Source organism: Ciona robusta, chromosome 10, assembly GCF_009617815.1.
Source record: "Ciona robusta chromosome 10, ASM961781v2".
In the NCBI taxonomy this organism is placed as follows: domain Eukaryota; kingdom Metazoa; phylum Chordata; class Ascidiacea; order Phlebobranchia; family Cionidae; genus Ciona; species Ciona robusta.
Window position 1 is genome coordinate 718592 of NC_143244.1, and position 15606 is coordinate 734197.

General features: G+C 38.3%; 1 protein-coding gene across 2 annotated transcripts; it reads left to right on the forward strand.

Annotated features, from left to right (window-relative positions):
- The first annotated feature begins 235 nt into the window (after positions 1-235).
- Positions 236-14878, forward strand: LOC149729277 (centrosomal protein 128-like). Of its 2 annotated transcripts, XM_089886370.1 has the most exons (25): positions 236-1048; positions 1317-1494; positions 1807-1877; positions 1957-2039; positions 2197-2379; positions 2664-2806; positions 3264-3392; positions 3788-3948; positions 4292-4449; positions 4824-4931; positions 5332-5459; positions 5775-5821; positions 6041-6192; positions 6422-6521; positions 7430-7591; positions 7901-8047; positions 10909-11073; positions 11346-11567; positions 12076-12165; positions 12450-12552; positions 13162-13247; positions 13592-13660; positions 13787-13830; positions 13973-14116; positions 14346-14878. In XM_089886370.1, exons 1-25 carry the CDS (start codon positions 773-775, stop codon positions 14401-14403), a joined length of 3207 nt encoding a protein of 1068 aa, XP_089742496.1. In that variant the 5' UTR covers positions 236-772; the 3' UTR covers positions 14404-14878. The 2 variants fall into 2 exon arrangements, with proteins under 2 accessions (XP_089742496.1, XP_089742497.1); XM_089886371.1 differs by lacking the exon at positions 13592-13660.
- Positions 14879-15606: the final 728 nt, after the last annotated feature.

Consider the following 15606-nt stretch of genomic DNA (forward strand, 5'->3'; position numbering starts at 1 on the left):
GAATTGGTTTATTGAGAAAACATTGTAGGTTTTTTAAAAATATTAATTTAAATATTAATATTTAATGCCTAAAGACAGGCCGACTTTTGTCTTTTTTTTGTTGTCTTTTTAATATAAAATAGAAGAAATTTCGACACCCCGTGTGTAGTTTCTGCAGTTGGTTGAAAACAAAACAGCGGTGGTTTCAAACTGAGTAAAAGTTTTGTATTCGTAAACAATGTAACTTACTAATTAAGCTTCTGATAATTACAGCGTAGTTGTTGTGTAGTAGGAAATAAACAATATTGAGAATATGAAGTTACATAAAAAGTTATTTATAATCATTTAACAACAACATATGGTGATCGTTTGCTTAGAAGTGTGGCAAGTGTCGAAGTGTGTGAGTCGGTTTAGGCAATTTACGTTGTAACAGATTACATTGGGTGGTTGTAACTAGGTTAGATACATAACTTATATATATGGTTGAAAGCAAAGTAAAAGCAAGAACAGGCGGCGTAGGTGTTTCAGGTTCAAGAATTTGCCGTTCTTGTGTCTTTGGGCAATACACCTAATGGTAATTTCTCCAAACCAGTAACCATTAATGTAACCAGTTATTAATAACGCACTACGTTTAAAAACTACTCAAGGAAAACCTGTGTCATTGTATGATGTGCCCTCAATGTTTTTTGTTTTACCAACTGCTAGAGTACTAACCACATTTCCAGGACAAATGTTAAGTGTAAGCTTAGTATAGTTTGTTGTGAGACATATATTTGGCTGTTATATTATCAAAATGCCGAGTCGCAAGCTGCATTACGACTCATCATCTAGTGACAGTTCGTACCACACAAGTTACGCTTCTCGTCGAAGGCTCCCTTCACCCCCACCTAGTGGTATACTACGCAACACAAACCGCCACGTCACAATTATCGACCCGGCAACAATGACGCGGCGCGTTGACAGAATCACCGATAACCTGGAAGATGCAAACAGGAACTTACAAAGTGTGGATTCAAAAATCTCAAGTTTTAAAGACGTCCATGATGATTCCATGTCAGCTTTAACAAAGGTGGAATATTGTTGAATTAACAGTTTGTGGCATGATCATATGCGTAACTGTAGAGGGGTCTGGGGTCATATGGCACCAATTTCATCCTATGTTTATCACAGTTTTTTATCACTTTGAAACTGAAATAGCTTTTACCATTAGTATGTGTTCATGTCTCGTGTTTGGTCCATGGTTAAACTGTGTAATCACAATTTTTTACCACTGGTAAAAATCGCTTTTTTGTTGGTTTGTTTGCATCACCCAATTTTACCCCACCAAACTTTTTTAGTTACAAGAAGACTTGGAAGGCTCCATTCATCGATTGCGAAATACTCGTGAAAAGCGATCGTTTACAAGAGACACAGGGAGCATGAGGAGAAGTGAGCTGAACAGAAGGTCTGCTTCAACTACAAGGTTCGGGTCAAGAGACGCTTCACTTAACAGGGAATATGACAGCGATACTACAGGTATAATGAGTGTAGGTGGATTATTATAGTCAATTATTTTAGGGAGAGGTTCTAGTATTTACATCCCTTTATTGGTGCCAGTTTATCCGGCTGCATCACTGGTATGGATAGCCTGATAAGTATTACCAGCGCAGTATTATGATATGTTTTAAAATGGGAGGAAAAAATTGAGGGGTTTTGAACAATTTTTGCTTACAAGAGAACTTGAAGTATTAATGTAACTGCACATATGTGTTCACCCCATTTTATATGGCAATAATTGCCTAAGCATATTTTTTTATGGATACTTAGTTACTCAGTTTCTTCTTTCAGCTCGACGTAGGCCATCAAGCAGTCTCGGGGTTGGTTCTCGTAAGTTTGGGGATGGAGACTTCAGTTCTACTGTGAGTTGTGTTTTTGTGATGTAATAATAATATTGCGGTGTAAAAATTACTTTAAACAATAATGTTTGTTTGTTCACAGGCAAGGGATCGTCTGCTAGATTTATCAGCGAGTCAGAACCGAATGGAACAAGATTTAAACGATGAAATATCAAGAAGATTGAAGTAAATACGTTATTTTAATCAATTTGGTTTATAAGTTTTGTAGTTTTAGTTGTTAATGAAGTATATACTTGAGCTAACTAGACCATAAAAAGCATGGCAGCAACTTCTATATAAATATTACAGCAGCTTACACACAAACATTATTGTGATGTTCCAGATCAGAGAAAGACACTCAACGTTCGATTCGTGACCTCGCTGATTCACGGAAGAATGAAAGTGCATCGGAGCGCGTAGAACGAAGATTGAAACAAATTGAACGAGGATTGGAAGTGGATCGGAATAATGCAACGCACGCTGCAAGTCAAGTTGCACAAGATTTGTTAAGGAGGAGTCAATCTAAGTAAGTGAAGTGGTTGAAATTTTATGTTTTCCCATGTTAGTGTCCCGATATTGGACAGTTCCTGCGATGTAGATTTATTCTATTTGCGTGAGGTGGCAAGACCAGGGGGTATGGCTTTTTAGCTAGAGTACGCCCATTGCCCCTATTAATTATAGTTTGGTTTGTTGGTTGCTTTTTTACCTGGTGTACCCATATATCCATATATGTATATATATATATATATTATAAATATATATTGTGTTTAGTCATATTCATAGATGCCATATCTTGTTTTGTCACAATAGAACATCCGAAGATGACTCAGCAACAAGATCGAGATTGTTACAAATGGAGTCGGGGAAACGTCTGGTTGAAAACGAGCTCGAGGCCACTAGGAGGCGTTTGGAGCAATCGGAGGGTGGACGGGAGGCTTTGATTAGTCAGATAGGTGATTGTTACATCATAGTTGAACATTACATACTGCTTGTATGTATTCTGTTACTATGGTTTAAAAACCCTCATTCTAGGCCTAATTAGTTACATTTACTACATTTTTTTGCATAAACAGTTTTCTTAATGTGGTGGTGTGATTGTAGCAAGCCAGTAGAACTGATACAACAGTATGTTACGTTACGTTAAAGGTTGTAAACTAGCTACTATACTGATCAGTGCTTTCACATGTTCTTTTTCATAATACATTTGTACAGACTTATTATCAAAAAGTGTTCAAAAAGTGTTTCAGTTTTTGTTTTCTTTTAATTTAGACTGTTATAGTATTTCTATGACGTAATGTTTAACTTTAAAATAAGTCAAACTCAAACACTAAGGGGTTGGGAATGCTGGAAGCTCTTTCAGTGGATGGGTTAAAGTTGTAGTTCTAACAATGTTTAAACATTATCTCACAGGTGAGTTACGAGCGTTAATCAACAGATCTGATAAAGAGAGAGGCGAACTTCAGAAACAAATCCAGAAACAAGAAGCCGAACGTAAAGCACAAACTGAAAGGGAGGCACAAGACCGACTGAAACTTGCAGGTTGGTGTTGGTTGTGGGTGTATAGGTGCAGTTACGCACAAGTCGGTTGTGCATTAATAAGGCCAACTTGGCAGACTTATTTTATTGCTAAAACTGCATCTATTTAGGTTATCGGAAATAAGTTCGCCAGACTTTATTATTTTTTATAAGCCGAACTCAAATATCTGTTATCAAATTGCATAAAGAACCAACTATGGCCTTCATCCCTGCTCTCGTGGCATTCCTGGCACTAGGACCTTACCCATAGAGATTTTATTGTTTTCAAATATCACCAAATTTAGAATAATGCAACTGTTCAATTATAGTTGATTTTGGCTAATAGACAAACTGTTGCCTGTGTCTCAGCCCCTTGTCTATCAGAAGGTTTGTGAATAATAATAGAAATATTATACCAGCTTCGGACCGAATGGAGCGTGAACGAACGAGACAAGAAGGAGAGATCGATGAGCTCCGTGCTGCCCTCAAGCGGTCAGCAGGTGTCGTACAACTCGATGACTTGCGACGAGATCTCGAGAAAAGTGAAAGACAACGACAGCATTTGTCTGATCATATTGAGGTGTGTGATGTCATAATATGTATGATTGTGTGGACATTATTTTAGAACAAGTAGTTTATCTTGTAACAATAGAAATTGATTCCATAACAAGTTAGTTTCATAGCAAACCAATTGTTGCTTTATATAAAATCTGTGTTAAATTTTTATGTTAGTACAAAGTCTTTCAAAATACCAATTATTTTAGCAAAACCAGCAGAATATACATTATCCTGTGAGCTGTGACTGTCTGTGTTCGGCGTCTACATATATACTTGTCTGCACTTAGTGAATGTTTATTGCATGCCTTGTAGCAACTAGCAACAGCAACGTTGAAATTAAAGTTGATCCTAAATTATATTGAAAGGTTTTGACGAAAGATCTGGAGAAGAAAGAGCAAACCAACACAAGAATTCTTCACCAACTGAATGAACTTCAACGAGACTTTGATGAATCGGAACGAGACCGTGACCGTGTTTGTCACCAACTTGAAGATGCTTTGCTTAAAGTTAAAGAACAAACGAGGTTGGTGGTTTGTAAACGCGCAAGTTTATTGTTGATGGTGGTTTGAATCATAGTGTAATAGTGGTGCGGACCGTGTGGTTTATAAAGTAGTTGACTTGATGGTAAGATAGTCAACATATTGTTATTATGATGTCACATGATGTTATTATGATGTCATATGATGTTATTATGATGTCACATAATGTTATTATGATGTCACATGATGTTATTATGATGTCACATGATGTTCCTATAATGTCAAATGATGTTATTATGATGTCACATGATGTTATTATGATGTCACATGATGTTCCTATAATGTCAAATGATGTTATTATGATGTCACATGATGTTATTATGATGTCACATGATGTTCCTATAATGTCACACACCAGGGAAGCTGAGAAATACACAAAGAACGTTCAACGAATGGAAGAAGGGAAGAATGAATGCGAGAAAGAAAAAGAAGAATTAAGAAGTGCGGCTCAAGATACGATAAGACAGTAAGTTGTTGTGCAAAAATATGATGCATGGTTTTATCCGAAGGTAAAGTTACACGATTTTGTAAACATGTCATCACAATGATTGGAAGTTAATGATATGATTATTGACAAAATGTTTTCTTAACCTAGTTGTGATTTTTAAACTAATCAAATCAAAGCAACTTAAGTTTAAGACATGGCTTGAGAGTCCATTTAGTAGTGCAAGTAAACAAGTAAATAGAACATTTACTCAACTAACTAAAGTACTTTGTACTTGGCTGCACAGTTGAACTGTATTCTATTCTATTTGGGTCATTACCCCACTGGTAACATAAAAATTATAAACTGTTTTTTGGTTATACATTATATCAATATATTGTTGTTCTATTTGTTTGATTGTTGACATCACAATGTTAAAAAGATGGAAAACAAAATGTCGGAAACAAGAAAAAGAAATTGACCGACTGCGTGAAAACATTGAGCAGCTCAACACAAAGAATGAAGAATTGGTGAAAGATTCAATTGGAAGCAAAACACAAGCAAATAATGGTAAGGGATTGGTTTGTTCTGTTATATATGGGTAAGGTTTATGGCAGGGATCATGTGTGTTGGGGAAAGCCGGAGTTTGTTCATAACTTAACACCCCATGTATTACTGCATGGATAATTTTAACAAGTCTGTGAGGTGTCTTTTCCAAGAAAACACAAGTCCACAATGGGAACATCATTAAACATCCAGTATCAAACATGAAGTCCTCTGAATAATATGCGAATACCCTACAGTACCATTAGCGGCAGTGATAGTGAGATCATACAAATATCACTTTATAGGAATGTTAATTAAGATGTTCATATTATATCACAGCTTTCCAACAAGCGGAGAATCTTCGTAAAGAAATGGAAGATTTGATCGTAAGTTTAATAACAACAACCTTTATTAAGGAGTTTTTGTTAGTGGGAAGCAGGAACAGCTGTTTAAGTATTTCCATTTGTAAAGAATTTTTCTGTTTATTGATTTTCAATAAATTGGGCATTGGTTTTGTTGACATCTTTAAGAGATGGGTTTAAACAGATAAAGGACCCTTCACTATACGAGTGGGTATTTTGTTTAATTGTAAATTATATTTAAAGGCCAAACGAGTTGAACTCGATGAACAATTACGTCGACATGACAACGAACTTGAACAGACCAATGAGGAGAAGCGATTACTCATGCGTAACGTACAGGAAATGATGCAAAACTCGGAGAAACTTGAAGCAAGACTAAGGGAATCAATGGATAAGTAAGTTGTGGTGATGGTAACCCTCTTTATTTAATGGTAACCCTCTTTTAATCTAGTAATAAAAGAGCAATATGAAAACTAATAAACATATTTTATCCATGTAATATGATCTCTACAAACCAAACCTGTGATTTGGTTGCACTACTTTCACAGGCAGTTTTATAAGTTTAGTTTTTGACCATTATCAGTATTTTTGACAAGTAATTTTACATGGTGTCATGTTTTACAGAACCTCAGTCTTAAATCATAAGTTAGAAAAAAATGCTGAAGAAAATGATTCATTAAAGTCAATGTTGGAGTTGTCTAAACAGCAAACAACTGAGCTACAGGTATGCTTGTGTGGTCTGTGTATTTTAATGTATTTATTTGGTGCATTAGTACTGCTGTTTCTCTATAACAGGGGTTCCCAAACTGCGGCCCGCAGGAGCAAAATAAATGGCCCTCAGAGGACTTTAAAATTACCGATTGCATACGTTCACAAATGAACATATTACTTTAAAAAATCGTCTAGAAATGTTTCATTGAGTTCTGTAATAATTTACATTGTCTTTGTTATGTCACAAAAATAGTTATGACTGTCACAGCATCAGCCAACCTGCCACGCTTGTTACTCTGGTAAAATAGGGGTTATATCGCGACATGATTCAACAAAAAAACTGTGAAACTTTGTCTTTTACTCCGCAAGTACGTGTCGTTTAATCTGTTCTGGAAGCCATGTTTGTTACCAGCATGTGTGTCGAACTTCCTGACCTAACTAACAGTATTCGTTATAACCAAATTTTGGCCAATACAAGTCGCGTCGTCAATATAGCAGGGAAAACCTTGCCCGACCCATAATTATGATTTCACATTTTGGCACGCGATAAAGTAAGTTTGGGAACCCCTGCTCTATAAGTTATCTTTCATTTGTTAATATATTTCACCAACCAAATCTTGGAACTTGTTAATAATTCTTCCAATGTTTGTTTAAAATGTCAATTCAAAGCTGACAACTCGTATCCCTAAACCCAAGAACTAAGACTGTACATTTTGTGAGATGCACCATGGGTTTTAGTACTGTACGTCAAACTTTGCTCTACATTCCAAGTCTTTTGTGACTTCACACCTAAAATAAATTAAGCCTAAATCAGCCTGTTGGCACTCATTGCCCCCCTTTCATCTTCTACTCGATATCCAAGCTCATGTATAAGCACACTCTTACACACCCACCCCTATATACTAACACCGCCCCACACAGCGTGATATCCGGGAGACAAAACTCTGCAACTCTGAATTAGAATCTCATCTTTCATCTGAGAAGAACGTGAGGATTGAGATGGAGAAGTTGGAAGATGAGACGAGGAAGCAAACCAATGCCATGCAGATGGAAATTAGTGCTCTTCATAAACAAATGCAAATCGTAAGTTTAATGTTGGCTTTAAATGTTCTTAAGCTTTTCATGCGGATATTTTTGTCACTACATGTTCAAATTTTATTAAACAGTTTGATGTACGTTAAATTGGAAACACTTGCAGTGAAAGTTTTAGGACATATCTGAACGTATTTCAGAGTTTGAGAAACCCATGTTTAACCCACCTATCCTGCTTTGTTTTACATGATGCAAGATTCTTTAAAAACTTCTGTATTCAACTTTAAACCACACTTTCTTTCCAGTAAAAAAAACTCCAAATTTTAATTTTCGTGGTAAGAAATATTTGTTGTTGTGCAGGAACGCGAAACGCACAAGAAGGAACTTCAAGGTTTGAATTCTCGTATCCACTCGGGGGAGGTAGAGAGGATGGAGGCCGTTCAGAGGGTGGGGAGGAAAGCTGACGAAGAGAGGGTGTTCTTGGAAGGGGAGGTTCATAGGGTTAACGTGAGTGGGTGTTCTTGGAGGGGGGTCATGGGGTTAACGTGAGTGGGTGTTCTTGGAGGGGGGTCATGGGGTTAATGTGAGTGGGTGTTCTTAGAGGGGAGGTTCATAGGGTTAACGTGAGTGGGTGTTCTTGGAGGGGGGGTCATAGGGTTAACGTGAGTGGGTGTTCTTGGAGGGGGGGGGTCATAGGGTTAATGTGAGTGGGTGTTCTTAGAGGGGGGGGTTCATAGGGTTAACGTGAGTGGGTGTTCTTAGAGGGGGGTTCATAGGGTTAATGTGAGTGGGTGTTCTTGGAGGGGGGGTTCATAGGGTTAATGTGAGTGGGTGTTCTTAGAGGGGGGGGGGTTCATAGGGTTAATGTGAGTGGGTGTTCTTGGAGGGGGGTTCATAGGGTTAACGTGAGTGGGTGTTCTTGGAGGGGGTTCATAGGGTTAATGTGAGTGGGTGTTCTTAGAGGGGGGTTCATAGGGTTAATGTGAGTGGGTGTTCTTAGAGGGGGGTTCATAGGGTTAATGTGAGTGGGTGTTCTTAGAGGGGGTTCATAGGGTTAATGTGAGTGGGTGTTCTTGGAGGGGGGGTTCATAGGGTTAACGTGAGTGGGTGTTCTTGGAGGGGGGTTCATAGGGTTAATGTGAGTGGGTGTTCTTGGAGGGGGGGTTCATAGGGTTAATGTGAGTGGGTGTTCTTAGAGGGGGGGGGGTTCATAGGGTTAATGTGAGTGGGTGTTCTTGGAGGGGGGTTCATAGGGTTAACGTGAGTGGGTGTTCTTGGAGGGGGGTTCATAGGGTTAATGTGAGTGGGTGTTCTTGGAGGGGGGGGTTCATAGGGTTAACGTGAGTGGGTGTTCTTAGAGGGGGGGTTCATAGGGTTAATGTGAGTGGGTGTTCTTGGAGGGGGGGTTCATAGGGTTAACGTGAGTGGGTGTTCTTAGAGGGGGAGGTTCATAGGGTTAATGTGAGTGGGTGTTCTTAGAGGGGGGGTTCATAGGGTTAATGTGAGTGGGTGTTCTTGGAGGGGGGTTCATAGGGTTAATGTGAGTGGGTGTTCTTAGAGGGGGGGTTCATAGGGTTAACGTGAGTGGGTGTTCTTAGAGGGGGGGTTCATAGGGTTAATGTGAGTGGGTGTTCTTGGAGGGGGGGTTCATAGGGTTAACGTGAGTGGGTGTTCTTAGAGGGGGAGGTTCATAGGGTTAATGTGAGTGGGTGTTCTTAGAGGGGGGTTCATAGGGTTAATGTGAGTGGGTGTTCTTGGAAGGGGAGGTTCATAGGGTTAATGTGAGTGGGTGTTCTTGGAGGGGGAGGTTCATAGGGTTAATGTGAGTGGGTGTTCTTGGAGGGGGGTTCATAGGGTTAATGTGAGTGGGTGTTCTTGGAGGGGGGGTTCATAGGGTTAATGTGAGTGGGTGTTCTTAGAGGGGGGGTTCATAGGGTTAACGTGAGTGGGTGTTCTTGGAGGGGGGGTTCATAGGGTTAATGTGAGTGGGTGTTCTTGGAGGGGGAGGTTCATAGGGTTAATGTGAGTGGGTGTTCTTGGAGGGGGAGGTTCATAGGGTTAATGTGAGTGGGTGTTCTTGGAGGGGGAGGTTCATAGGGTTAATGTGAGTGGGTGTTCTTGGAGGGGGAGGTTCATAGGGTTAATGTGAGTGGGTGTTCTTGGAGGGGAGGTTCATAGGGTTAATGTGAGTGGGTGTTCTTGGAGGGGGGGTTCATAGGGTTAATGTGAGTGGGTGTTCTTAGAGGGGGGTTCATAGGGTTAATGTGAGTGGGTGTTCTTGGAGGGGGGTTCATAGGGTTAACGTGAGTGGGTGTTCTTGGAGGGGGGTTCATAGGGTTAATGTGAGTGGGTGTTCTTAGAGGGGGGTTCATAGGGTTAATGTGAGTGGGTGTTCTTAGAGGGGGGGTTCATAGGGTTAATGTGAGTGTGTGTTCTTGGAGGGTGGAAGTTCATATGGTTAATGTGAGTGGGTGTTCTTGGAGGGGGGTTCATATGGTTAATGTGAGTGGGTGTTCTTGGAGGGGGGTTCATAGGGTTAACGTGAGTGGGTGTTCTTGGAGGGGGGGTCATAGGGTTAACGTGAGTGGGTGTTCTTAGAGGGGGGGTTCATAGGGTTAATGTGAGTGGGTGTTCTTAGAGGGGGGTTCATAGGGTTAACGTGAGTGGGTGTTCTTGGAGGGGGGTTCATAGGGTTAATGTGAGTGGGTGTTCTTGGAGGGGGGGTTCATAGGGTTAATGTGAGTGGGTGTTCTTGGAGGGGGGTTCATAGGGTTAATGTGAGTGGGTGTTCTTAGAGGAGGAGGGGTTCATAGGGTTAACGTGAGTGGGTGTTCTTAGAGGGGGGTTCATAGGGTTAATGTGAGTGGGTGTTCTTGGAGGAGGAGGGGTTCATAGGGTTAATGTGAGTGGGTGTTCTTGGAGGGGGGTTCATAGGGTTAATGTGAGTGGGTGTTCTTAGAGGGGGGGTTCATATGGTTAACGTGAGTGGGTGTTCTTGGAGGGGGGGGGGGGGTTCATAGGGTTAACGTGAGTGGGTGTTCTTGGAGGGGGGGTTCATAGGGTTAACGTGAGTGGGTGTTCTTAGAGGGGGGGGTTCATAGGGTTAACGTGAGTGGGTGTTCTTGGAGGGGGGAAGTTAATATGAGTGGGTGTGTGTGTTAATGTATGGAAATAGTAAAGTGGGGAAGCAGAAGTGTGTGCATGGTCATTGTATCGAGATAGGAAAGATTGTTGGAGAGATAGTTCTAATTAATGTTGCTTAAACATTGTTGGTGTTTGCCACTGTAATCAAAGACATAAATAAGTGATATCTTGGTATTAGCAATTAGGATATGTTTTAAGCTTTCATTTGTTTATGGAACTTTCAGATGGAAACAAACGAAGCGAAAGCAGCGAATCGCGACGCACAAAAACTTTTATCAAAAGCGAAAGATGAACTTTCGACACTCGAGGGCAATGTGGTGAAAGCTGAGTCGGAAATTAAAACTTGGAAGGAAAAGTTTCAGCTCGTAAAGTCAAATTATGAAACTAAGGTGGGAACGTTGGTTTGGGATAATGTGTGACTTGGTTCTAAATCCCAGATTCGCTGGTTTGTTGTGGAAGATCTTACCTTTAAAAATGTGTAAATTTGAAAACAACCAGTTTTTAATGCAATTACATTTTAAAATAAGCTACCAAGTTTGTTAAGACAAAGTTTATTTGCCGGTTACAACCTTCATTGGAAATTATCCCAGTAAGAAAAACAGCAAGTATTGCCTAAATGTATTTTCTGGTTTCCATGGTAATTACTCTTTATCTCCTCTAGTGTGCCGAAGCAAGTCGTAACTCAGCTCGAGCGAACAAGCTTGAGGAAGACCTCTTGTGGTCACGAGACGAGATACGACGACTTGAACAAGATCTTGAGCGAGGAATGGACGACATTGGGGAGGGACTTAGTGAGGTGGAGGCGGTGGTTGGGATACAAGATGTGAGTTTGCGATCTTCTGAGCATGGGAGGAAAGATGGAGGGTGGGCTATACAGGTTAAGGTACGTGTTTTTGAAAGTAGTTTGGGGGTGTTGTGTGTTGTGTGGGGGTTGGGAGGAATATGGGTAAAGTATGTTGGGTGTAACAAGTTTACTTATGTGGCCCCGCAAGTTAGATGATTTGTATGTATGTAGATGTAAACTTTTGTGGTTGATGGTAGTGTTTTTGTGGCAAAGTATGGGGTGAGGTATGCTGGGGTGTAAGATGGTGGAAAACTATTTAATACAGAGTTTCATTATTTGGCGTGTAGTGTAGATTTAGGAGTGTAAGATGCTGTATGTGACTTGTAAAAAATTTGTGTTCATTGAGCCTAGAAGCTTTAGCATAACTAGACACCCTTTGCATTGTCAAGATATTGCTATTCTTCCCGTATGTACTGGATGGTGGTTTAAGATAGTTCCGCATGTTGCTTGCAAACTTATACAGAATACAATGTCACCATGGTTTAATACTTAAAGCTTCTACAAACTAGAACTCTGTTATTGGTTTGATTTTTTACAAACTTCCCAGAGAAAACTTGAAGTTATTAAGAAAGAAATTCTTCTTCGTTTGGATCAACGAGAGCGAGCTTTGCATGAATTGGATAAACAAAAGACACAGGTGTGTGATGTCATAAATGAGTTATTCCTTTCACAATATGTCTTGTGATGTCATGATTTGAACTTTATTTGTTTTTTTTAATAAGCCAGGAATTTGTTTATATGTAAACATAATTTCAAGGTTGAAAAACAGGGGCTACATCAGCTTACATTGTAAACATCATGTGATCCTGTATAACCTTTATTAAAAAGTTGCAACTCAGATTCTATTGTAATTTTTTTTATCTGGCTTCGACACTTTTCATAAAAATAATATAATAATAATAATAGAAACAATATTAACAGATGAAGGAATTGTATCGTTCGATGGAGGACGATCGTCGTTCGCTCATGTGTGAAGTGACTCAGCAAAATAAACTTGTCGACTCATTAAGTCGTGAGAAAACATGTAAGATAGAAATCATATATTGGTTTATAGAAATCATATATTGGTTTATAGCAGTCTTTGCGTTAAAATTCATATTTACAACGTTTTCAAACTTTTTATGTTTTTATATGAAGTGAAAAATTGATTTATTTTTATAATAGGTAATATTTTGGCACAAAATAGAATTTAACAAAACCCAAACTTTTAAATCCAAGACTTCATCAATATGAGAAGATAATTTGTTGGAAATATAATATACCTGTAGTTGTAAGAGCAGAGATATATGTTTTATGTTTTATTGTTAATGACTTTGTTTCTTTGTTTGGAATGTTTTATCTGCCACAAACATCACTCATCGGGATATATTGTGTCTGGGGGAAAAGAATTTTAGATGTTTAGTTAAAATTATTTGTTTTTAGTTAACTTTAACAAAAAACAAATAATTTTAACTAAAAACAAATAATTTTAACTAAAAACAAATAATTTTAACTAAAAACAAATAATTTTAACAAAAAACAAATAATTTTAATTGTTTTTAGTTAAAATTATTTGTTTTTAGTTAAAATTATTTGTTTTTAAGTAAAATTATTTGTTTGAATTTTTTATATTTAAGTTTTTTGTTTGTTCCAGCTTTACTGTTAGAAAACAAGGAAGCACGGATGATAGTTCATGATTTGGAAGATAAAGTTACGAACCTCACAACGGACCTTGAAACTGTATGTTATTTCTATGTTTGCTATGTTTGGTATGTTATTTCTATGTTTGGTGTGTTATTTCTATGTGTGTTATAATCTGATAATTACATTATTTTGTAATTTACATTACAAACCATTAACACACGTGGATAATGTCTTAGAGTTTAAGAACCACTGGCACTCGATTGCTTTACTTTTATATTTAATTTGAATTCACTGTTTCACAAAATTAACCAAGGATTTTTACAAAGTTTCGTTGGATTTTAGTTTATTTTCTAATTAATTAGCTCTCACCAAATTAAAATAATTTGAATTTTAACTTCCACTAACCGAGTGATTTGATTGGTTTGTTTTTATCCAATAAGAGCAAATCAAGGTGGCAAGACACGCTATTGGCCGAAATTTCTTCCAGAGTTGGACATACTGACCCCGAGGTTAAAAATCATTTTGTTGGATGTTTTTTACTTAGATTTAGTGAAATTAACATTTGTGTAGCACTGCATGCTGTTCTGTTCACCTTTTTTCTTTTTTCTCTCATTTAACCTTTTCCCTTTTTTCAGGAATCTAAGAAAGAAAGGGAGAGAATTGAAGAGAGATACAATAAGTAAGCAAATATTTAGATTTCTTCAGTTTATTAGAATTAGAATATTGGACTGATGATGTCATTTTAGACGAAAAATATATCTTATGTTAAACTGCTGTGGTTGGTCTAAATGTTCGTTTCTTATCCGATTGTTACATCATAGATACAAATCCACCATCACCTCACTACAAGCGGACCTTGAAGATAACCGGGGAAAACCCAGATGTGAGGGAATTCCCCTGAAGATGGGGAGATCCCCCTCACCCATAAAGAGGGTGACGATATCTGATTCACCGATAATACACGGGTAAGAGGGGTGGGTGAATGTCCGTAACCAGAAGATATGGGGTTCAAAGCCCAATGCTGCTACCACTGTTGATGTGTCCTTGGGCACGACACTAAATAGCGATTACTCGAAGTCAGAATGCATTAATTAAACAAACAATTAGTGACCACTGGGTGGAGCAATTGTCGTTTAGTGTCTTGCCCAGCGACAAGTTTACTCAACAACAACAAACCAACTTTATCTCACCCAGATATTCATCCCGACCCCGAAGTTCTTCACCTAAAGTTTACCCCGAGAAAGATCGATGAGTTCAACTCTGCGTTGCTTGCCTCATAAACATAAGATTTCTTGTGTTTTATAAGATATCTATTGTGTTTTATAAGATATCTATTGTGTTTTATAAGATATCTATTGTGTTTTATTAGAAATCTATTGTGTTTTATAAGATATTTATGTAGTTGTGCTTACGCGTTTAATTTTCAGGTAAAGATTTTCAAACTGTTTTTCATGTTAATTATTGAATTGCGTCAAGTATCAGTGGAAAAGTTACTGAAGAAATAGAATATGTTTAACTAATAGTTACAACCTGTGTGATTATTATTCATGTACCTCATAATTAGAGATTAATTAAGAAAACATTTTAACAAGTTATTTCATCCTTTTGTTTTTCTTGTAAGCATTCACGTAGTTTCCATAGCATTTCGTGCCTTTATAGTAAAGCACTTTAGCGTTTTGTTAGATGCGTGCCAAACCTATTTGAAAAAATAAAATTTTGTACCGATACTTGTGCTTGGATGAATGTAACTTTCGTTATCACAAGGGTTTAACACCTCGTGCCAGCTTACGAGTTACCATGTATGTTACTTTGTGGGTGATTATTTTTTTGGATTTTTTTTATGTATGGCGAATAATTTAGACAACCCATTAGTGACCACTGGGTTGGAGCAATTGTCGTTAAGTGTCTTTCCCAAGGACACATACGCCCACAATGGTAGCAGCGACGAGCTTGGAACCCATTACCTAATGGTTACAGGCAGGCGCGCTAACCACAATGCCACGGCGCCGGACTTGATGTCTCATATAATCAGTTAGTAGTTTTATAAAACAAATTTCGATGATCAGCCTCTAATAAGCACAGCACAACAGAAAATAAAATATGTGCGACGTTTAGTTTTGGACAATATTGCTACATTGACAAGTTCATGTTCATGGACAAAACATGGATGAATGTAACTTACTAAAGTAAGTCATTATAACACGGGTGTTCTGTTTCATACACTTCGTGCCAGCTTACAAGTTACCACGTATGTAACTTATTTATCCTCGCATGGCAGGGCAATGACAGTCGTTATAACACGGGTGTTCTGTTTCACACACTTCGTGCCAGCTTGCAAGTTACCATGCATGTTACTTTGTGGGTAATTATTTTTTTCAATTTGTATGATAGTTTGTACAACCCATTAATGACCACTGGATTTTTAATCAGGATGAAACTTGCGAGCTATCTATGT

Coding starts and splice junctions, on each gene's coding strand:
- LOC149729277 (XM_089886370.1), top strand. CDS start 773: ATGCCGAGTCGCAAGCTGCATTACGACTCATCATCTAGTGACAGTTCG. Junction 5,460..5,774: donor CAAAACACAAGCAAATAATG/GTAAGGGATTGG, acceptor ATTATATCACAG/CTTTCCAACAAGCGGAGAAT. Junction 7,592..7,900: donor TTCATAAACAAATGCAAATC/GTAAGTTTAATG, acceptor GTTGTTGTGCAG/GAACGCGAAACGCACAAGAA.